Source organism: Pelodiscus sinensis, chromosome 3 (assembly GCF_052426305.1).
Source record: "Pelodiscus sinensis isolate ZL-2025 chromosome 3, ASM5242630v1, whole genome shotgun sequence".
Lineage (NCBI taxonomy): Eukaryota > Metazoa > Chordata > Testudines > Trionychidae > Pelodiscus > Pelodiscus sinensis.
Genome location: NC_143054.1, coordinates 93,879,813 through 93,905,241, shown reverse-complemented (window position 1 = coordinate 93,905,241; position 25,429 = coordinate 93,879,813). Strand labels below are relative to the sequence as shown.

The window sequence follows — 25,429 nt, the reverse complement described above, 5'->3', positions numbered from 1 at the left end:
AGACTGAGTACCCATATTACTTGAAATTTGTCTCCTTGATCCATTGCTTATGCTATGCTTTAGCACAAAGAGCAGCATGTGATGGATGTATCTGAAGTTAAGACCTAGAACTAGTGTAATGCCATAACAATATATGGAGTGAAGCTGCTCTGAGCCTAAGCCTAAAACAAAGAGAATTTTAAAATGTTACAATCTTCTTGAAGCCAATCCAGGAAAAGACCGATTAAATCCTAAAATCCTCCAGATTCCTGGCATTGCTGACATAAGGGACGTGATTAGCTATTGAAACTGAATGTCATGTGGAGACAAAAAATAAACCACTAAGAGAAAACAACAATAAAGGCATTCAAGAATTTTATTATTTATTGTCTCAAAAATATTTTCCTTACATCTGACACCAAGGAGGGAGAAATACAGTAAACCCAAACTGGCTAGACTGAACCTTAGCATTATGTCCAGCTTGTAGCTGTCCTGCCTAAGAAAGGGATTTGGGGAGGAAATGCGTCACTGTTCCTTGCCCTGCTCCAAGGGGAAAGTGATTAGCTACAGCCCTTGTCTAAGATGCTTATTTTCCTCCCTTTCCCCACCCCTCACGCAAGGAAGCTCAGCTTGGCCTGCCTGCCCCTCTATAATCCTACCCACTTAGAAGAAAGACTTATGAAAAAGTCATGCTAGTGTCACAAGAAGCACTGACGCAACCACATCAGATCTGGAGTCCTACTCTACTCTCATTCCCCTGCAGAACCATAGAAAGGCCAGTCACACTCAGGTTCCAAGATAACAGAACATTTGAAAGTGCTCCTGAAGCTTGTGGGAAAGGGCTGTTCCATTACTTAACAGCTATTCTATACCTCCAAACAATTTTCAATAATAATACAGAATTAGGTGGGGAGGGGAATAATACAAAGTAAGGGGAAGGGGAAGCAGTCAGATAGGCTTTCAGCCTCAGTCATCACAGAGTCCCTGTTTTCCTTAAATATTTGAATGCCCTGTTTACAGCCTCTAAACATGTTCCCTAGAAAGTGGTTCTGAGCACAGGTCTTGGCACCAGGAACTAAAGGGTACGTCTAGACTACAGAGCTTTTCTGGGATACTTGCTCTGCCGTGTCCAAGGAAGGCATCTGCTTTTCCGAAAAAAATTTGGAAAAGCAGGCACGTTTTTTCAGCATCCCTGTTGTCAAGGCTGTTCCCCACTCTGGCACAATGAATGCCATGTGCATGCAAAAGTGGGGGCCCACAAAAGCACCCCAAAACCTAATCTCTACAGGCTTTGGTACAAAAACTTTCCCCAAAATCCTAATACCCGGACTTTGGGAAATAAAAACAACTGCCACCACTCAAGTATTACAAGGAAAACCAGAGAAGAGGTCACTTAGGAAACCTCCTCCCTAAAAACCTCACTCCTCAGGGGTACCCCAAGTTCTTTTCCCCAAAGAGCTTGAAAAAGAAGAGAGAAAATACAAGCTTCAGTTTGTGGTAGCTGTCCCCCAGTCAGAGGCTTGCAGATATCCAGAGACAGATTTCCCATGATACAGATATGAACCAATACCAGGTTGTTTTAAAAAAGAAAGAACTTTTATCATCAAAACAAAAGCACAATTACAAGCATAGTTGTAATGGCTAGATGGTAAGAGTCACCAATTAATATACTCATGTAGGATCCCCCTGTGGGCCAAAATGTATTTACAAAAGAGAGGAAAAAACATTTCTAACAGCACAGACATCAGATCCAAATTCCCAAACCAGAAAACAATAAAACCTGACAGATTTATTTAGACTTTACTCTACTTACACATTATGAAGAGTCTTTTTCTTGGAGAGACACATGTCTTCTGTCTCCCTCAGTATCTAGAGAGCAAAACTGGCTCAGAGACAAAGGAGGGAAAACCCCAAAATTCCTTTGTCTCAGTTTGAAATCCCTACCTGCATTTCTATTGGCTGACTGCTACCTGGCTAGGTCCAGGGGACATAGTTAGCCCGATTCCCTGGGCTGCTGGCCAAGCCTCATGGTTATGACACCTGTAAACCTTCTTTTACGAGGAAGAAGGAATGTTTCAAAAGGGTTTTTTTTCTGACATTTGGCCCCGTGTAGATGGGCCAAATGTCAGAAAACCCTCTTTCAAAAGAAAAGCAAAAAAAGATAAGCAAATTGCAATTTGCGTATCTTTTTCCAACTTTTCTTTGTAGTGTAGACACAACCTCCATGGGTATTCTCCTTTCAATGCCTGTGCTTAATTCCACGCTAAGGAGAATGTCCTAAAAAGAGATTATTCCACAGTCCCTACCTCATATCTCTGCTTCTCCTTTATGAAGAGTAAAATAAAATAAAATAAAATAATAATAATAAAAATACTTACCAGAATACTTCTAGAGCTCAATTTATGCTCCCTTTTTCACACAAAATTTTTCCTCTGATTTGCAGTGTGTCTCTTGATTGCAGTGTGTAACCTACATTCTATGTTGTGCACCTGTTTCATGAACAAAACTCCCAGTGCCCTCAGAGCTACTGCAGAATATCTAATACAAATCCACACTGTAGATCAAGTAGCAGAATTTTAGCTGTATTTTTAGACACTCAAGGGAAAAAGGAAAATGTTTTGTTCTTTGTGGCTAAAACCATCTTTTTTCCTTCTTTCTTTTCTTAGATCTCAAATAAATACTGGCAAGGGCTTCTTTGATCATCAGTGTATTTCTACAACTTTTCTCAACCACACTCATTCCAGCTAAAAAATTAAAAGCTTAATGAGATCATGTGTTGTAACCGTCTCTTTCTGAGTATCACTTCATTTCTTCCACAAGCCTCTGGTCTCCTGAGTTTGGAGCAATTGGAATTTCCTCATGTTCCACTGGCACATTAATAATAATTATTAAAAAAATTTACAGGAGACTTTATGGCTTTCAATGAAATGTAAGCCTCTAGAGATAACAACAAGAGTCTTGGGAACTTTGAAGAGCTCACTGAACTTTCCTGCATGTCACATATTAATAGTTGGCCCAGTTTGCTGGAACCCTTTTTATCTGCTCTGAACGGGATGTTGAATACTGTCCTAAAGAGGGATGTTTATAAGGTCATCCCAAATCACTGGGAACTTGCATTTTGTTTACACAATCAACATAATTGAAAATCATACAAACAGAAGAATAATACTTGTTTAATTTCTATTGTCAATTTGCTGTGATTTCTGTGTAGGTTGTCACATGTATCAGAGAAAGGGAAGATAGATGGATTGCCTTTTAGGCAGTAATAATACTACATTCTTAGCATTTTTAATATTTGGCTGTATTTCTGATTCAATTGTTTATCATTTCCTGATCTACTGCTTGGTCAAATTTCAAAGTAAAGACATTTTCCTGATGTTCTCAGATCACCCACAGCAAGTACATTGTAAGATATGGTGTCTGGATAACTGTGTGATAAAGACTGCATATCTTTACCCTCAAAGCTAATGATCATACTTTATTGTTAGTGTTCCTTTCACATTAATTAGTTTGGAACTCTCATTAACACTGACCATAATAACATATTATAATGTAGGTCATACCCTACCATAAGCATTAGACTGTGATTCAGCATGGATGGTAGCATTCGTTATGATGGTTGTTTTCAATAATAAGGTGGATTTTTTTCATTACTATAAAGTGGCATGCACTGCCTACTTAGAGAAGGTGAATTGCAATGGTAACAAACTCCCAGGATGCTTCAGGGCAGTTCAAACAGATGCTGGTAATCTGAATGTTCTACAAATAAGATGTAAAACTCTACTGTAATAACACCTAATATAGCACTGTTTTATTATTTATAAAATTTTAATCCTTCTTTTACATGAAATCAGCCTGCTTCTGAAGGGTGATGATTGACAACGAGAGAAGAGAAATCCTCAGGCCTAAATTTTCAAACACAGATGACTGAAGTTAAATGAACATCAAGGTTAACTGCCATCAAGAGTATGTGATTCTCCAACATGGAGTCAGATGCCTAACTTTTCAGATGTGTCAAATTCTGGTCCTGAGACATGAAACAACAGTGGCACTCCAGCACTTGATATTTGATATTTTTTGTGTAGCTTTTTTTGGAAGTGTACAGCTTCTCCCAAGTAAAATTGTGGGTGTCAGGCACAGCACATCTACTCTTATAGTCTTCTAGACTCACAAAAAGATATTTTCAAAAGAACACACACAGCTTCTTTTTATTATGGTCCAAGAAAAGAGCAGGATTCTAATACTATCAGGCTATGAATTTCTAGAGAGCATTGCTAAATTCTGCACTCTATTTCAACCAAGCAACCCAACTGAAACCAATGGGAAAGAAAGTCAGTGAGAAAGACTAAGGAAAGAATTTACTGCTTATTGGCTCTATCTCAAGACTCCCTGGTGATTTATTTACATACATTGCGTAAAAATCATTCCTTTGATCAGCACTGTCCCTTCTTCAATACCAAAGAGAGCACAATTGCACATGATGTATATCCTGTTCATACACAAAACTATCACTAATTTTAATGGGAGACCAAGAGTGAAACCTGTGCTGAACATGTACAAGAGAACTGTATTGAGAGTCAGAGAATTTTGCCCATATTTTACAATTTACAAAGAGTCTTCAGAGCAAACAGTGGACATTCTGGAAAATACTTTTGAAGTTTCTTTCTATTACATTGTTGAAAAGGTAAGATTCTTTTGTGCCAATGACTCACAAAGATCTGTAAAACAGTCATCTGCTAAATAAAAGCGGTGGCATGTATGTACTGATTACCCATATCAAAAGATGAAAACTACATAGATTGAAACATGAGTTAAAGAATTCCTTTACTACACAAAAGTGAAAAGAGGAAAGCAAAAGCACTCATGTTGAGAATTGGCAGCATGACACTCCACAACAAGGTTAATTTGGTACATGATGTAATCCTAGCACAGAGCATATTGGAATCACCTTATTTCATGAAAACAAATAGAGTATCAGAAGCAAAGTGGAATAAGATGAAATTTACTGCACATTTTGTGAGAAAAAAATACTGCTATATTTTAAAAAGTTGCCTGCAGGAATGCAACTTTTAGCTATGATCCAGAATTACAGATAGTAGCCTGAAAGATATGCACCAGAGCTAATTGAAATTTTTCTGACAACAAAAATATCTTGTAAAAAATGCAGGTTCAAAAAATTTTAGAAAAATACATAGATTTCTTCATAATTTCCTAGCTCTTGAAGAAAATTAAATTTTTGGTATCTTTTAAAATATTTTTATTTTATTTTTGCTTAGTTTTGAAATTTCACAAATACTTCTTTTGCCACTCTCTATCTCTTGACGGATGACTGCATTTTATCACATGTTGCCATGTGGTGTTTTATGATTGGATAAGAGAAGCCATCAATACAGAGGGAAGAGGAGGTTTGTTTACCTATAACTAGAGATACTTTGAGATGTGTAGTCCCTATCTGTATTCCACTGCCTGAGGGTTATGTGCATTTGCTACGTGTGAGGAGCCAAATATCAAACTGACCTGAAACTAAATCTTTTTTATTCAGTTTGACAAGCAGAATATTTCATTTCAAGTAGACCAAACCTGAAACAAAATTTTTTATTTTGATTTTCCCAGTGGTTGGCAAAATTAGAATTTTGCAGGGAAACGTTTGGATGGAAAAACCCTAATGCAACTCTAATACAGATTTATAAAGCACACTTATAAAAGAAACTAGTGGCACCTTGGACCATGTTATTTCTTATTTTTAGTTAGTTAGTTTCCATGTTTATAGAAATTACAATCCCATTTTATGTAGTTTTCCTCTTTTGTGTGTCTAATAATGTTATGCATTCATATATTTCTTAGACAGATGTAACTTACATTTATATAGATACACACATATGTTACTTACAGCAGGCTAAGAAAAATGTGATTGGACAACATATTATGAAAGACACACAAGAGGAATGCTACATAGAATAGGAATTTTATGTGTGTCTGCCTGAACTCAGCATTTATCAATATAAAAAAAATCAATGAAGAGTTAACTGAGATGCTCTTCAAATCACAGAAGACCTTAAAGAGTAATGTGATACAAACTTTTTTCCAGAGAGGACTTCCAATCCCAGCAGACTAAACAACATTAACTCACATATTTTAATAAGACCTCACAGCTGACCAAACATCATAATATCCAAATATTCTCTTTAAAGGCATCTGTTGTCTCTAACTTACAGCATAAATTAAATAAAGTCATTTTAGCCAATTAATTTTATTAATTTTGGTTTCATGGACTTGGCAGTTAGGAAATCTCGTATTTAAAGTCATTAATAATAAAATATTGACTCATTTCTTCACATTTGTATGTACTAAAATAACTAACAGTAAACTGTACAATTATGTTTAGATCTAGATAAAATATCTGTACAGCAGACTTCCAATAATCCAGCACCTTTGGGACCCAGGGGGTGTCAGATTATCGGATATGCCGGAGTATCAGGAGGTACTCTAGCAGGAGGGCTGTGATGGGTCTGGGGGGAAAAGGGGAGGGGCGGGCAGGGAACGGCATGGCGTGGGGCGAACTGGGTGCTGGTGAGGGGCAGCACTGTGGGACCAACCTGGCAGCACCCCAGCTGCTCTGCCCCATGGCTTCCCCAAGTCCGCCGCTGGTCACTTCAGCAGCGGTGGACTTGGGGAAGCCGTGGGGCAGAGCAGCTGGGGTGCTGCCAGGCACTGAGCAGTGGGGTGAGGGGCGACCCTGCAGGATCAACCCGGCAGCACCCCAGCTCCTCTGTGCCACATCGCTTCCCCAGGTCCGCAGCTGGTCAGTTTCAGCAGCAGCAGCAGCGGACTTGGGGAAGCGGCGCGGAGAAGCGCCAATTGTCCGGCTGGCTGGAGCACTTCCAGGTTCCAGTTGGTGCCAGACTATTAGGAGTGCCGGACCACTGGATGCCGGACAATTGGAGTTTTACTGTACTATATAATACAATATAAGAAAGAGAGTAAGTAAAAAAGTTTGATCATCTGACCTTAGAGGAACCAGAAGAAAATTAAGTGATAATTGCTGATGTGGACTTCTGTAGGGTGGAAGATAAGTTGGTGGATGAATTCCAGAGAGTACTCTCCACATCTACTAATACCTCTGCAGACATGCAGTGTAATAAAATGTAGATGTAATTCTAAGAGTCCTACCTCATTAAATACACAACAAAGTTTTTGTCTACACTGGCAGATGTAAAGCACTGGCAGTTACAGTGTGGAACATGAAACACTGCAGGAAAACTGCTGCTGCATGTCCACACTGTGTTTCTTGAGATAGTGGAGCACATCCACATTAGCAGCTCTTGCAACACCACAGAGAAAAGTGCATTGTGGTAGTTATCCCACTGTGCAACTGGCCAGAGGGTGCGTCGGGAAGGGTTTGCTATGCCGCATGGGGCAGGTACAGCTTCACACAATGCAGATTTCCTAATCCCAGTGCTCCCTGGACACCCTACTACATTGACAGCTGCTATTCAACTGAAGGGTGCGGTGTGGGGGCAGAGAGTGTGACAGAGAGTGTGTGTGTGTGGGTTAAGAGACTGTGTGTTTTGGGGAACATCAGCATGCTTTCCTGTAGGTTTAGACAGCAGCAGAAAACTACCTGTCCTGAGGCAAGAGGAAGGGGAAATCCCGACATCAGCCACATTGCCTCCCTCCCTGGCTCTAAGCCCCCTCCACACATACACATGCACACAAACACCTGCCTCTGTGTTCAACAGCAGAAGCATTCCACCTGACAGGTTTACTCTGTGTCCCGGAACACGCCAGCACAGTATGCAGGCTGTCCGAAACAGCACTTTGAAAGGGGATACACATGCCTGTCAGGCAGCCAGCCGAGCTCAAAACAATGAGCAAGTGGGATTATGGGACATTTTGAGAGGCCAGTTACAACACAGCAAACAACTGAAGTGTCTGCCTTGACACAACAGCACTGTAGCCACCGTGCAAAAAGCTCGCGGAGCTTACCTAGAGAACTTACCTAGAGAACAGCAATTGCAGAGTTAGTGTGTGCTAAGTGCCTTGCCAAAGTGTGCATCTGAATGATAAGGTGCTCTGAATGATATGGAGATATTTTGATATGAATTGTATTATTTGAGAGCATCATGTGATCATATAACTAAAGACAGTCAGACTGTATATTCCATTGGCTGACTGGCTCTGGAAACTGAACTATACTTTCATTCAAGAAGATAGCCACTCCTGGTCAAAGTAACTATCCGCTGGGACTGGATGACAGGGGATGGATCATTTGATAATTGCCCTGTTCTGTTCATTCTCTCTGCAGTATCTGGCATTGGCCACTGTTAGAAGACAGGATACTGGGCTAGATGAACTTTTGGTCTGATCCAGTTTGGCAGTTCCAATGTTCTCTTGAATGTACTCTGGCATCACCATTTCAATAACATTTAATTCTTATTTAAAACATGAGCAAATTAATGCAGAAAGTAAGCTATTGTAAACATGTTCTGTTCCTATGTAAATATCTCTTCTCCACAATTAGCTACATTTCTTCTAGAAAACTCTGAAATGCCTCATGATATTTCACTTCAAAGTTTCAAAAAACTTCTCTATGGAAAGAATAAATTAATGAAAAAACCAAAAGTTTATTGATGTTACAACTCTCCTGCTTCTCCTCCTCCTGCGCTCTCCCTTCACCCTCCGACCAAAGTGAGCTTCTTGCACAATAATTCCAAGGGCTAATAGGACTAAACAAATAAAACAAACTTTTCAGTCAGAAAAGATATTCTGCCACATAGCAATGCCTCTGAAACCCTGCTGATTGGAAAGGCACATAGATACGAATCAGAAATTCATCCAGCCATCTCAGGAGATGCGGGAGGTGTTCTTCATACAGTGTGAGGAATACTATAAATATCTCCTGTAAAAACAGGAAATGTTCAGACAGGTCCATATTTAAAAAAAAAAGCTTCACCAAAAATAACTGTAAATATACTCATTTGGGTAAAACAATCATTGGTGCCTATTCATGCATGCTATCTGCTCTCATTGCTGTCGCTCTTGTCGATCTGAAGTTGAGAGGTAATGGCCCCATGATTCAAGGAAACTGCTGAACTGTGTACTCAGGCTTCAGTTTGAGAGATGGGTTCATTTATCATCATAATAAGCTATTACCATTGATAGGTCACAACTCATTGAAGAGACAGCCACTCTAATTGGCTCAATTTCGTTAGCTTTGGATGTGCCTCAAGGAGTCGGAGATGAGCAGTATTTTGCAGGTAATATTCAATCACCCAACAAACTGCTTGTTTAATAATTCATCACATTGCAAATTGGGGTTCTATCAAATTACTCCCATTTCAATCTGCAGAATGTCTGGTCTTAACACTTTCATCTCTTGGGTCCATGGAAATAAACAGAACTTTTTTTAAAAAAAAAGTTAGCTTTGATGCACTTAATGCATATTTAAAATCTCCACTGAGGTTTCCTTTCTAAAGAAATTTGCTGTCATTAGTTGAATTATCTCTCTGAAAAACAAAATCTTTGGCCCCACCTTACCCTCCAGTTGAAGATCAAAATAAGGCAGTGAAAGCTAATGGGAACCTAAGGGAAAGCAGCTCAGCTTGCATTCCAGGGTTTAACTAAGCAATATGGACCCATTCGGAAATCTTTTGCAGCAGGTAATGATAGAGTAGAGGAGACGATAGCCCAAGGGCTTTTAAAAGACACAATATTCTAGCTGGATGATCAGATAAAAGCATAAGTCATTCATGTTATTAGCAACTTTTGTTAATGTTTTTTGCTTTTAAAATTGTAGAAGAAAACAACTGAAATATACGTAACAACTACAAGCTTCCTGCCGATCTGTTGTTTTACTATTAGCTCTGACTGGCATTTGTTTCTCAACATTTCATACAGAATGCTGTTTATTAATCCAGGAAAAAAAATACCACTTTTCAGTCAGTCAATCAGAAAACTCCAGTTTTTAGTAATGAACTCTCAAAAAGGCCTATCTTATTTTCTTCTATAATTATTGATGATCCTGAATGCTTGGATAACTTCTGGAAGACTCAGACTATTATTATTAATTAATAAGCCAATTTTTTCAAAAATTCCTAGTGATTTTGGGTGCCTTGACTTTTGGGTGACCAACTTGATACATTTTAAAGGAAGGATTTTCAGAAAGTGCTAAACACCCATCCTCTAAAAATCAAGCCATGTTAAGTAATCTATTTAGTTGATTTAGACAAACTGGGGGCCTGACTCTCAGATTTTATTTTAGGCCTATCTAATCCATCTAGAGACAACTAGATCAAAGTTCTCTAAGGGACTGTTAATTCATGTTTGAAGACTATCCAGTAACTATTAGTCTATAGTAGGTATGAGAGATAGACTACTATCTTTTGCCATGGTCTAATTGTTTGTGTACTTTTTAAAAAACACTGGGGATTCTGGATAATTTATGGAATTATATATTCTATTTTAAAATAGAAGAGAAAGAACAAAGGGAAAAAGAAAATCAACTTTTGTATGTGCTTGAATCTAAACTTTTTATTAAATCTGGATTTTTCCTATCTCTTGAATGACATTAAGATATTAAGAGAAATTTAATTTAAAATCTTTATTTTCCCTTCTACTCACCCCTCTTGGACACCTTGGAGCCCGATAAGTTGTGGTGCTTTATAATGACAGTGTTAAAAATGAGCAAACTCCACTTTTGATTAGAGTAAGTTAATAAGATTAGAAAGGTAATAATAGTGAACTATATGTTTTTGTGCTATGTATTGATAACTGATACCACAGTACACAATTTTGAAATGCCATTAATAAGATGTCAAACAGTTCTATGAACCAACTGAAAATCCATATGACTCTTCAAACTCTGCAGACAAGTCCTTGGAAAATATACTTGATACACTCCCCAAGACTATCCAGGTTTGTAAGGTGTCTCACCACACCTATTTTTTAGAATGGGAGTCTTCCCTGCACTTTGAAACCACAATCCTTTGGCACCATAAGCACTGCTTTCCAGACCTTTTGATCTGTAAACCTTAGCAAAAGGCAAAGACCAGCCAAAGGAACACACCAGCTGGGAAGAGTCAAGTCAGAATCACCACTTTGCTTAATACTACAGCACTTCTCTATCTTTCTAGGAAGACAAGGGTAGGTTTATTATCTCGATTATTACAGGGATTTAAGTGATAGCGAGTAAGAATATTCAAAACAAATAGTTGCATATAAAACAAATAACAAAATAACAACATACTTTCTAAAGACTAAACTAACAATTTATACTCTTATCTAAATAGGCTCATCTCACACAAAGTTCTCTCCAGTGATTATTTTCAACCAAGCCTGATGAGACCTCTCTTTCATGAAGCAAATTTATTGTCATTTACTTTTTAGGTGAATAATGATTATGTTATATTTGTCCCCCAGATGAACTAGAGCAAGCTTTTGGTGCAAACCTCAAGATAAGGTTCTCCCAAACCACTGTTACTTTTTCCCGTTATTCTTCTTTCTTAGAAAGTTTTACAATCCTTCACTAGCATTCTGTTCAGACTGGGGAGAGGAGACCCTCTTTGAACCATACAATACTTAATTGACGTGTAAACAGCAAAATAGATAAACATTTCCTGTCTAACAGAAACCTGTTTTTCACCTCTGCTGGTGACCAATCCCTGGAGAGAGATGTTAAAAACATAATTTTCAGCATACATGTATTTCCATACACAGCATACTTACAGGCATACATACACAGCATACTTACAGGGGGAGGAGGAATAGCTCAGTGGTTTGAGCATTGGCCTGCTAAACCCAGGGTTGTGAGTTCAATCCTTGTGGTGGCCATTTGGGGCAAAAATTCATCAGGGATGGTGTTTGGTCCTGCTGTGTAGGCAGGGGACTGGACTCAATGACCTTTCAAGGTCCCTTCCAGTTCTAGGAGATAGGCAATCTCCATCAATTTAACTTAAGGCATTTCACAATGATCCTAATGACCAATTTAACAACAGCCTTTATTTGAGAATTCATATGACATTCTTTGGTAAACTAGAACATACGGAAATACTGTGTCCCACTCTGGGCACCATACTGGTGAAAGTCATGGACAAAGTGAAGGAAGTACAGAGGAGAGTAACAATAAATATTAAAGATCTAGAAAACATGACCTACAAGCAGGGGGTGCTGATGGAACTGTCAGGTGCAACGGGGCTGGCTCTGCGCTCATGGAAGGGATAGAGCATCAGGCAGAAGGGACGGGGATGTAGCAGCCAGCCCTCCATGTTGCTTGTGGCGTGCTGCTGCCCGCCCCCACAGCCAGTCTCCAGAATCCCCCAGAGCATCCCCCAGCTGCTGCAATAACGATAGTACTGGCAAGGCCAGGAGCCCTGGGCCATTTTTAATCACCAACCCCGAGGCAGTTGCCCCTTTTGCCTCCCACCCCCCATCCTTGTCAGCGGGGCTGCCTACAAGGAAAGACTGAATGAACTGTGTTTGTTTAGTCTAGAGAAGAGAAGACCAAGGGGAAACATGATAACCGCCTTCAAGGTTCTAAAAGGATTTTATAAAGAGAAGGTAATACATTTTTTTCCTTAATCACTAAGGACAGGGCAAGAATTAATGGGCTTAAATTGCAGCAAGGGAGATTTAGGCTAGACATTAGGAAAAACTTTTGAAGTATAAGTGTAATAAAAATCTGCAACAATTTACCTAAGGAGATTATCCATCACTGATGAATTTTTAAGAATAGGGTAGACAAACATTTGTCAGGTACTCAACTACATGATCTATTAAGGTCCCTTCTAGTCCTACAGTGTGACTGTTTGTGTTTGCCAGACACAGGAAATCCCTATGACCCCTCTGTATCTACTTAACAGCTGACATTAAGAAGTTGTTGAATACAGTTATACATTTGAATTTTATACAAATCTAAATTAAAAAAATAAATTCGTATGTCAAATTTGAAACATAATTAAATCATATACACCTTGCTGTATACCCATTTGATTTTACATCATTGTAAATAAATATATAACATTTTATCTATCAGAATTGATAAATAAGTAAACTAAAAAGGGTGTTGTGTGTGTGTGTGTCTTAGGGAAACTAGAATTATAAATATTTCAACAAAATTCACTAGGCCAGTTATGACATCCAACAGTGCTATCGATGTTATTTGTTAACATTTGAGGTTTTCCAAGAAGTGCCAGCAACTCTCAAAAGAAAAGATTATCAAAAAATTAGCTTCCAATAGCATTTTGTCATCTCAACCATCAAGAACTGTAAAGCAGAGATTGCTTTCCTTTCTCAGTCTTGCAGGGAAAACAAGCCGAAATGTTTTCATACTCTGGTATCAAATTGCAGTTATTGTGTCTCATGATCTAGAAACAGACTCCAATTTTTGCTATCTGAAGCTCAACCATAGGAATACTAGATAGAGTTTTGAGGGTCTAGAGGCATTAATAATTTAGGACAATTGATCTTGGTGTTTCTGTTTCAGTCCATCATTGTATTATACATGCAGCTTTATTGGGAGGGCGGTTCTGTATGATCTGTATTCTGCAATTTCTTTTGCATTCTGTCTCTTGCACCAGAACTGCACCAAAAATGAAAATACATGGAATGAAATAGAGCATACAGCTCTGTTATACATAGAATAGTAAGAAACTTACACTATTTTTGTTTTTCCTTAAATCATGGTGAAGTGCCACTGCACAGATTTCACTAAGCTGCACCTGCAATCTTTTTCAAAGCCAAAACTTCCATTGAGGTCAAAAGGAATTTTGACTGCATAATAATACCAAACAGCACAGGGTCTTAAAGTTATAGCATTTTTACCATGATGTTATATTATACATCTCACATCGGAGAATCAGATAATTTATTTGTCCATCTACAATTATCCATTTGCTTGTGCAATTTCTTTGGTGTAGCTGCACATTATTTTTTCAGAAACACCTTGAGATGCAAATGTTTTAAAATTTAGCCCTAAAGATTAAGCCTACTAATGGAATAAAACTAAGGCTAAATTATTCCCTTTACTCCTTTATGCTGCACAGCTGATACAGATCAGACAAAACATTAAAGCAGCCATTCTTTCGGGGTCTACACAGAAGGATAATATCTATGCATAGTGGAAAGAGTTATGGATAAAACTGTAGCATTAATTCAAATTTTTGGCACTTGGAGCTTTAAGACAAAATTATATTAACTTATCCACTTTTCTTTCAAAGAGAGTAAAAAATAATTCCTAGCAGAAGCAATTGTTAAAGGCAGTTTTACCAAAAGAATCTTTACAATAGGTAATACGTATCTATGTTTAATAGAACAAAAGCACTTTCTTTACTAGGCAGGCGCTCTTAGGGTATGTCAATTAAAAACCCACAGTTGGCTCATGCCAACTGACTCAGTCTCATGGGGCTTGGACTCAGGGGTTATTTAATTGCAGTAGAGATGTTGAAGCTCAGGCTGGACTCTAGGATCCTGTGAGCTTGGGATGATCCAAAGCTTAAATTGTAGCCCGCCCCAGCTGGAATGTCTAGACATTTAGACATATCCTTACAGAACTGTGTTACCAAGTAATTACGAGTGCCTTAATCTAGAATGAAAATGGCAGCCCTAAGACGGACAGAAAAGCTATTATAAGAACCCTATTAAATCTTAACAGCAACCTGGTGTAAACTTCCTTTGTATTAAAATAATCCAGTAGTTCCCAAATTATATTGCTTCAAAATAATCCAAATAACATCCCTCTACTTGAAGACTAAACCAAACCTTCAGATTGTTACTGTAAACCAATAAAAGCTAAAGCAAGAATCAGAAAACTCTAACTTTGGTTTTAAAAAACTCAAAAATCTGCATGTTATATAACCGAAGGACAGCATCTATTTTGTGTGTTTAATTTGGTAAAATTTCCTCTAACTTCTGCCATGTTGGTAGTGATATAGTAGTGTTTTGGTTGTTTAGAAAAATAAAAACCATCAAGATGTTACAATAATTTTCTTGCATTCTTGTCCCATAATCTTCTAGTCATTTTCATACAAAGAAGAATTCTAATGGAGTGACCTACAGCCTCTTGGTGCTCACTTTGTAGCCCAACATTTTTAGAGAAACTAGAATCTGTCACAGAAAAATATCATTTAACTGCCGTGTCATTCATTCTTAAGCAAAGCTCAGGGTTACAAACTCAGTACAATCCCTTTTTATAACACTTTTGTCATTTGACAGCACCACTTATAGGTAGGTCAAAAACATGCAGATTGAAAATATGTGGCAATCAGTATTTTGGAGACGTACGCACAACATGCCAGCCTTATGTTAGAAGAAGCCTTTCAAATAAGGGTCTTGTGTTATGTTGAAAACTAGGATCTTTCAATACAAAACAGTGATTCTCATAGTGGTATGTGGATCCACTCTGAAAAAGCTGCTACCAGGCTACTCCAGTTTGTTTCCTTACTGGCTCCGCGGCCACAGAGCCTCACGGCTCACATTGGCTATCGTTTGCCATTTGCAGCCAAGGGGAGCCGCGGGAAGTGGCGTGACCCAGGCCACTGCTACCCACAGCTCCCCTTGGGTGCAAACAGTGAACCACTGCCAATGGGGGAATCAAGGCTCTGTGGCTGCAGAGCCACTAAGTAAACAAAATGGAGCGGCCCAGTTGCAGCTTTCCCAGAATGGGTCTATGGACCACTTTGAGAAATACTGATATAGAGGGATATTTGTCACCGTGTTGTACTCAAAAGTTATTTTTAGAGAAAACTTTTTAATGAAATAGCTAGAGATTAAAAGAAAGAGGGTTGAAATTGTAGAATGGACCCCAGAATTACAGATTACAGTAAACTTAAATGTACGGATATAACACTTGTTAAAACCTTCCTCAGCATACTTTTAAGACTTACATTCTTAGGTAAACACACCCACCTTAAAAAGAAATTATTATACTTGTAACACAGCTAGGAGGCATAGTTGAGAAGGGCTGGTTTAATCCAGTTTCAGCTATTTAGAGAAATGTTTTATTGAGTTTACAAATAAGAATGTGCAATACTCCATTTCCATAGCAATACACTAAATCATCCAAGCTAAGAATGTCATCATGACTATAATTTACATGATGTAACATGACAGTTAAGATGTACTGTGGTAATTTGTGAGTGCTTTCAGTATTACTGTAGTATCAAAAATTTATATGGTTCAGTTATTAAGGCAAATTGTTTCATTCATACAGAAATGTCTGACAGTAAACCACAAAGGACCTCCAAATTACACTGAAAAATGCCTTCCATGTTCAGACAATTTGCACAAAGTCTTCCCATTATTTTGTTCACTGAATGGAAAAGGAAGAAGTTTGGCTGTGCAAAGTTTTTACTGAAGTACAGGAAAAGTTCACTATGTGTGGAAGGTAAAAAAATGTCCCTTACCCCAGCTGAATGGGTTTTGCTTTAAGCATCTCATAGCCACATAGAAAATGCTCACATTCTTTGGAAATGATCCTGTTTAATCTTCACATGCTCACTTACCTTCTGTCATGTTGATTTCCAGCCAACAGGAAAAAAATAGGCAGGCAAGACTGAAGAGACTAGAATGGAAAATGTGCTGAAGCACACTACAGTTTCAAATACTTCACCATAACCAGAAAAAAGCTCAAGTTCTGAACACAGTCCTCAATTTCAAAGACTGACAGAAAACTCATTTTAAGAGTGCACCTCATCTGATAACAGAAAGTCTCTGGACAGCAAGTCTGATACTCAAATCATTAAGGAAAACAGGAGATTTCCAGAGATTTTAGTGCGGTAACCTTCAGAGGTCAGATACTTGTGTGTTTACATATTTATGTGTGTGTGTGAGAGAGGAGTAAGTGGACCTGAATAAAGATAAACATAAAACTGGCACAAACTTTAGCACAGCATCTTCTCAGTTCAGGGGCAGAGTTCCGTAGACAAGCATTGAATTTTGTAACCTAACTCATAACATCTGATATACAATTTACATTTATAAAAAGTAGGAAAGGGAACAGCCTTTCATATCCAAGAACAAGGTGGAAAGAGAAGAGGGCAACCTGAAACATATATCCATATGCCAGCAAATCCATTTGAGAGATAACACTGCAAATTATCTGAGGTTCAGTAAGACCTGACAGCAAGCAACTCATGAGGTCTCAGAACTGAAATAGTTTATTCTGCTTTCCCCTGATGCTTTGTGTCTCATAAAGTTTCTCTGCATGCGTAATTCAGTTCTTTTCAGCAAGCAATTATGCTGGTCAAATATCCATCCAATTTAATCTTCCCTCTAAGAGGGACTAAAGAAAAATTCTTTCAACTTTCCCTAACTATAAATCAATTTATCATACATGCAATGACCATCTGCACTTACTTTGTTGCCCAAATAAGAACTGGGTGCACTCCAGTAATATATTGGTGGCAGCACTCTTCTGGCAGCCACATTACTGATGCTAAGCCGCTGAGGTAATCTATCCTGTTGAGGTGTAACTCGAAGGTGACCAGGTATGTCAGTCAGATACCATCCACTCATGTCTTGTATCTATAATGACAAAATAAAATTTTGTGTCAAATTATCCAAGTCCCAGCACCTACTGAGCCTCTCTATTTTGTTTACATTTTTCTTTTCTTCAGCTTAATAGAAAAATGAAATTACTGTATGCATATCAGCTTTTGGATTTTTGTGTCCTGGACAGCCATTTAGTCTGCCAAAAAGTATGAGGATGCCATAGATAAAAAAAATTGTTCCCAGTGGCTTAACAGAGAGTGGGGAATTCCTGTTCACTCCCCAATATTATTTGAATAAGAGCCATTCATGGTCACACAATACAAATATTCTGTAAGTGATATCTGTCCCAGAGGGTACAGCAGTCTGAAGTGAAAGTTCGACCAATCTGAACAGACATTATTCAGACCTAAGTAACGCAGTTTATTGTTCTAAAGACCTTTATCTTCCAAGCTCAAAGGTCACTTCTACTGTACCAGCTAGCAAAGATAAAAAACCTCAGATCCTCAATCTCTGAAATCCTCTATCAGGAAACTAACCAGTACAGAAGACGTTAATACATATACAAGCACACTCAAGGCTTTTGGTTGGTTTCTGGAGCCTGGATACCAGCAGAGCTATGAAATGGCTCAGCGGTGAGCTGGAAATGCTTTCTGGAGACCAATATGTAGATGAGTACACCAGGGAGATTGCTTTACTTCCAGAATTACCATATACCAAACTACCAAACAGGTAGCTATTTAATCTGAAACAGGTTTTCCCAGATAGCATTATAGACATGGTTAAATATTATAGCCCTTTTATAAAGAAACTGATATCCAGGCTTTGTTACCTTATTGAAAGTATAGGGCATGCTTGTACAAAAAATATTCTCTACTACTGTAAATTAGAGCATATAACCCGCTCACAAGTATCACCCGCACCTGTGTATAACTCGCTGTTTTCCCTGATTGAGTAAAAAAAGTCTTGTATACCCCATGCATGTGTATGGCCCCTGGGAGATGAACCTCTGGTAATGTTAATGCAAAGCACCTGTAATCAAGTGTTAATGAGCCGCAGCTGATAACGCCAAGCACTAAGTAGGCTACAACCCTTATCACTGGTATATAACCCCTTTGAACCACACTGCTTTTCCATGCATTTATTCCTTCAGTGGTTTTAACTCGTATTTTAAACTTTTTAAACCTTTAAATATGCCTAAGCGCAAATCCTACACAGCCGATTTTAAATTGTATGTAGTGGCAAATGTGAAATTCTTCCCAACATTGACTCTTCAAGCTCTGATTCCGAGTACGACAGCTATTCTGATTCTGCACCACAGACCTCAACTGTCACCGAAGCCGACCTAGTCTTGACTATGGATTTTATGGATGTTTTTAAAGACAGTGATTATGACGAGAGTTTTGATGGTTTTGAGAACTCAGACGCTGAGGAGGAGGACGCTGGCGCTGATTCTAGAGATCAGAGTGAATGAGAATGCGAAGACGGCTTTTTTTAAATTGTTTTTATTCTTTTTCTAGTTGCACAGTAAACTAATGAATTTTAATGTATTTTAATGAATTTTAATATAACTGCCTCTATTATTAAATTAAAATATGCGGCTTTTCTCAAGTAAGAGTCAGTCTTGTCTTCCTTTCACTAAAAAGAAAAACCTGTATTACACACGGATGAGTATGGCCCGTAGGGGGAAGGGGCGGGGTATGTAAAACTTTGCATAATCCGCGGGTTATATTCGCTAAAGTACAATATATGCTTTTGCAAGTAAGACCATTGAGAGGCTCACTCTACTTTCAACTTGATTGTTATATTCATATTGTACAGAAGAAATTCATCAAAGACATAAGACCCTTAGGCTATGTCTACACTCGCGGCTTCTTGCGCAAGTAATATGCAAATGAGGCTAAGTATGGAATATTGCTGAGCCTCATTTGCATACCTAGTGAGCCACCATTTTTTTCAGAAGAGGCTCTTGCACAAGAAGGAGTATCTACACTGCCCCTTCTTGCGCAAGAAAAACCCTCTTGCGCAATGCCATTCTTCCTGGAAAGTAATAGGTGTAACGGCATTGCGCAAGAGGGTTTTTCTTGTGCAACAAGGGGCAATGTAGACGCTCCTTCTTGCGCAAGAGCCTCTTCTGAAAAAAAAATGGTGGCTCATTAGGTATGCAAATGAGGGTCGGCGATATTCCATGCTTAGCCTCATTTGCATATTACTCGCGCAAGAAGCCACGAGTGTAGACATAGCCTTACTGTTTACATGCCCCTCTAAAAGATATTTCTTACATAAATTTTATATATGTAAGTGTAAAATCTTAATGAACCAATTTTTGTCTACATGGAGATTTATTTCACACCCAGAAAAGTGGCAGCCCTGTGAACACTTCACAATTACCCTCGTGTTCATATTTCTCCCCTTATACATTCCATGACTGTTTTACACTCACAGCTTCATCTCTGAGAGATATTTCTGAGTTTCTCTATGTATCAGTCACAGTGCTGATTTCAGAACATTTTCAAAATGAAAACAAAAAATGATTCAGTCTTGGGTGCAAGAAATCCTTTTCTTTAGAATATCTAAAAAGACCTACATTGCATATAATATGCCTGCAGGTCTTAGGATAATATCCAGTGTACAAGATAGGCTTTAAATGACAGCAAAAACATAACCAATGACATATTTGTACTATGATGTTTGCTATTATTTTTACCTTACTATAGGTCCAGTGAGAAGCTGTACAGATGTTTGTTGTCCCTGAACAAAAACACTCCTCACAGCCTCTGTGATTATCTTGATGCAGGTTGAAGAAACTTGGTTTGCAATTATCACAGTTTTCTCCTTCAACATTTTCCTGGAAATGTATGTTAGAATATTATTTCATCTACCATATTAAAATTAGAGGCTTTTTGCTCTCTTTTGGTTTGATACAACAATGCAAAGGGAAGATATTTATGGGAAACCTTCCCCTAATTTGTCAGTATGAGAGTAATCACACAATTGAGTCAGTACAACCCAGCTGAAATGAAAGAGATTGCATAGCAACAACTGAAGTTAGAATTTGGCCATTTAGCTTTACATCTTTTTCATGAACATATGTTTTCTCACATTAATCTAGTAAATCTCCTCTGAAACTTGGAAGGTCAAAGGGAAGAAAGCATGGGGTACGGCAATGGAAATCTTGCCTATACTTGGGAATCAGTGGCCAGCAACTGGGATAGCTACTTGAAACCAAAGCATGATCATCCAGTGTGAAATGAAACTTTTCAGTTCTTTTTGTATCTTTTTGTCTAGGCTTGGAGTTTGCATGAGTGCAGCTACTCCTGTAGTTGGCCACTGAAATGAGGGCTAATTCCAGGTAGAGTCAATGCCTGTATTTCTCCCTCCATGATTGAGGGAGATCCAAAGGCCAGCATTTTGTCATTATGTTTTACAGTAATGGTTTATTTTACTAGCTACGATGCTGAGTTGCCAGTATATAATCACTCTGGCCCATACGCACAAACAGAGATGCTGCTTCTCCACATAGGGTGCATACGGGCCAGAGTGATTACATACTGGCAACTCAGCTTCTCACCATAGTGGGAGTTGAATAATGCAACAGTATTATTCAAAGACACCCCAGAGAAGAATTATTCTTATAAGTACTCTCTCGAAAATATTTTCCACATGCTCTCTTTAATCATGTACATATCACTGTGAAGTGTGCACAGATGTACCAGAACCATTGGCTCCAGGCCAGCAAAGGCTGAATAGTTTATAGAAAGCCTGCCCATAATACAAGTAGGTTAGGATCAGCCTGGCTTTGCAGCACAGAAATAAGTGCACTGCAGCCACTTGGCTGACTTATGGTCAGAGATGCTGGAGAGATGGAAACAGGAAGGCAAACAAAGGATAAGTGGTAGAAAGGGGAGAAAAATAGAAACACAAAGGGCAAAGAGAAAGAAGACAGGAGGGGGAAAAGAGAGAAAAGGTCTACTCTAGGACCTTAGTCTGAAATTAGCCCCCCAATGTCAAATTCATAAGCAGTGTGTCCACACTACCAAGCCCATCATTCCGTAATAAGGGGCATGGAATTCGAACTCTGTACTCCTGCTTTTCACAAGGAATAATGCTATTCCCAAACTTGTAAGTCCAAAATAACGTCAGTGTGGACACTCCGGTGCCACTAATTCAAACTTTTTAGCCTCTGGAAGGCCTCCTGCAGCTCCCCAGAATGTTTTCTGGTGCTCTGAGTCTGACGTAGTGCATCCTCATTAATGGAGCCTGCCTCGGACTATATTCAATTCTTCCCCATTGTTAGGATGCAGAGCTTTGAATTTATATAACAGGGGGCCCAGAAGTCGAACTTAGTAAATTTGGACTAGTCTCGTAGTGCAGACATGACCCTAAAAAAAAGGCAAAGAGCAGATGTAGGACATTATCACCAAATATATGGTAATTATGTATCTATTCCTATAACTGTTTCCATTGTCCCTAATGCCAACTAGCAACAGCAGTTGGAATCCTTGTACCAAAAGCCTAAAGCAAGTGACAAGGCTGTTGTTCTGAAAATTTAAGCGGTAGGACTACTATACTCTAAGACTACGTCTAGACTACATCCCTTTTTTGTAAAAGGGATGTAAATTAGACGTATCACAATTGATAATGAAGCGGGGATTTAAATCACCCCCGCTTCATTAGCATAAAAATGGCTGCCGCTTTTTTTCCACATGGAGCTTTGCTGGAAAAAAGCGCCAGTCTAGACGCTGATCTTGCGGAAAATAAAGCCTTTTCTGAAAGATCCCTTATCACTCTATGAAATAATAAGGGATAAGGGATCTTTTGGAAAAGGTTTTATTTTCCACAAGATCAGCATCTAGACTGGTGCTTTTTTCCAGCAAAGCTCCATGTGGAAAAAAAGCGGCAGCCATTTTTATGCTAATGAAGCGGGGGTGATTTAAATCCCCGCTTCATTATCAATTGTGATACGTCTAATTTACATCCCTTTTACAAAAAAGGGATGTAGTCTAGACGTAGTCTAACTGTAGCTGGCCTCTGAAAATGGATTCTGTGTGCCCAAATGTTTGCAGCCACAATTTCTGAACCCACTTAGAAAATCTGGTGCTAAAACTCTCTTTAATAGATCCAACTGATTTGCAGATGTGTTAGTGTGGGCAAGGTAGGAAAAGGAAAAAAAGTGAGAGCAGAAAAACAAATGCATTAGTTATAACAAAAGTTTCAGTAACAAAGTAGAACATAATTATACTCTATAACTGCAAGTAATTTCCACCATTCTTAGGAGTAACTTAAGTAACAGTAACTTAACAAGATAAACTTAAAAAACAACAAATGTTCTGGTAGCACTTTATAGACTAACAAAACATGTAGATGGTATCATGCGCTTTTGTGGGCAAAGACCACTTCGTCAGATGACAAGAGTTTTGTGCAAACCCAAAATAAATAGGTGAGAAGGGAAAAAAAGGAGGGGGGCAGGAAACATGGAGCAGAGGGTATGGAAATATCAAAAGGAAAAACACTAACTCTGAAGATATAAAAAGATATCCATGACTTTGTCAGTAGAGGATTGTTTCCTACAGTATAGTATATTATGAGTGTATAAGTCATCACCAAAACTCATTTTCAAATCAGAACATAATGAAATGTGCCCCAAGTCTGATCCTCTAGGCTCGATAGCTTAAATATTAAAACCCTGATAGGAGGAGATTTTACTTCTGACAGAGAACATTTGAGCATTATATATGTGCCAAGTGAGGATAAGATTAATACCCTGAACAGACTTCAGTGCTGTTCCATTGTCACATTGGTGGTTTATGAGCATGTACAATATGAGATGATGGAATGAAACTTTTTTGTACACTCATGCTTGCACCTGTATTTGTATCACAGTCTATAAATTAAATACCCAAATGGAACATACATAACAAAACGTTGAAAAATAATCCACAATATATATCAGGTTGCTTTCTGCTGAGCATATTCAGGATGATTTATTTCTTATGTAAGCAGCATCTTCTAGACAACAGGCTCTTTGTGTGTATTACTGGTAGTCAGGATATGATTTTAACTAAAATAGTTGCATATTATTTTAAAATACTGTTTTAATTCAAAAGCTATGTGGTTTTCTGAATTTACACACACACATCTTTCTGAATTCTCTGTGGAACTGAGAACTTCAGCCTACAGCACATTCAGCCTCAGCAGTCAGATTTTAACAGAAATTTGACAGAAATACCTTGGAGGTTTCCAAACAAAGTGCACAGAATGGAAAAGAGAATCTCCTTTGTCCATACTTTGGCAGCAGAATACCCATATATGCTACATAATAATCTATAAAACAGAGGGTTTAAATGCCATTCCCCCTTAAACCAACAGTTCAGGATATCTGTCCTTTTAAAGATATATAACAGGTTATTTATTTTTAGAGTTTACAGTGCCTGCCTGCTTTTAATGTATAGCTCCTGGGCAGATGGAGGTGGGACTTCGAAATAAGTGATACACAGTTTTCTGAATCTTATAAATATCTTATCTTGAGCATAATTCTATAGGGATTACCTGAATGGCAGCTGATTCCTAATTACTTGTTTTAATACTTGTAATCAAGACTTAAAGTGCCGCAGTCAGACTAGAAACACATTCACCCTAAATGACAATTTTTGACACGCAGACATCACCACTGTTAAAAACCAGACACCTATCTTTCCATAATAGTTGTTCTTGGAGATGTGTTCCACATGTCCATGCCACTGCTTTTTGTCAGGTGAAAGGACTGAAGTTGGAATGAAGAAGCTGACCGTGATCCTGGGATGTCACATCCACATCTCACAGGAGCAACAGAAGAGGTCTGACTGACAAGGCTAGCGAAGTCATTGCCGACATGGCCACTGGCGCTATTAAAATAAAGTGAGTGGAATCTTGCTTGACTTTGGAGAGGAGTGGAACTGCAGGGAAAGCATACACCATAGGTCCCTGAGCCTTGGTTCTCCATGTGTGGGGCTGGAATTGCAAATGCTGGATCTTGGAGATCAAGGAAACTCCACATGCTGTCCTCACTTGCAGGTGCTGCCCCCATAGCTACCATTGGCCAGGAACTGCAGACAATGGGAGCTACAGAGGTGGAACCAGTAGGCAAGGGCAGTGCTAGAGCCACCCGCCCCCGCAGGGACGTGCTGACTACTAGGATTGCTGATGGGGGGGGCCTAAAGAGGGCAATTGCGTCACCAACAAGAGATCCCTGAGATAAGCACCCCACACCTCCTCCTGCACCCTATCTGCCTGCCCCAGATCAGAGCCTCCTCCTGCACCCCAAGCCCGTCATCTCCCTGCCCTACCTCAGACCCCAAACCCCTCCCAGTCCAAGCCCCTCTTGGAGCCCCCTCAGATATCCTGAACACCTCCTTTTTGGATTCATGACAGAGCCTAGGGGAAGCCATGAGACTCCATGTCCTCCTCTCTGCAAGGCCGGATGTGGCCCACAAATGATTTTTTTCTGGGGATGTCAGTGGTCCCTCATAGGAAAAAACATCCTGCCCCTCCACTAATCCATGGTAAGTGGGATAGGCAGTTGGCAAAATTCATGGTCAGAAAAGATGGCATTATGAGGAGTGATATACTGTCCTCAACCAATGGGCCAAAATCATTGCTTAGATCAGGGATCTCCAACTCAAACCCAAATCAGGCACCAGCAACTGTATACTACAAAGACTGTATTTCAAATTTATTCCTAAAACTAGTTACAGCCATGATTTGAGGGTACGTCTACACTACAGCGCTAATTCGAACTAACTTAGTTCGAATTAGTTAATTTGAACTAAGCTAATTCGAACTAACGCATCTAGAACTAAAAACTAGTTCGAATTAGCATTTTGCTAATTTGAACTAGCATGTCCACATTAAGTGGACCCTGAACCGGGCTTAAGGATGGCTGGAAGCAGTGCCGGCAGGGCATCAGAGGAGGACTTAGAGCGTGGAGATG

General features: G+C 39.0%; 1 protein-coding gene across 5 annotated transcripts in view; it reads right to left on the bottom strand.

Moving 5' to 3' along the window:
- LAMA2 (laminin subunit alpha 2) overlaps nucleotides 1-25,429 on the bottom strand; it is a 503,865-nt gene that overhangs the window by 244,975 nt on the left and 233,461 nt on the right. For all 5 annotated transcript variants that reach the window (XM_075924139.2, XM_075924141.2, XM_075924140.2 and 2 more), the window contains exons 11-12: nucleotides 20,168-20,308; nucleotides 17,329-17,496 (exon numbers count right to left, since the gene is read on the bottom strand). In XM_075924139.2, the coding sequence (XP_075780254.2) occupies nucleotides 17,329-17,496; nucleotides 20,168-20,308 (309 nt within the window). The remainder of the gene's footprint in view (nucleotides 1-17,328; nucleotides 17,497-20,167; nucleotides 20,309-25,429) is intronic.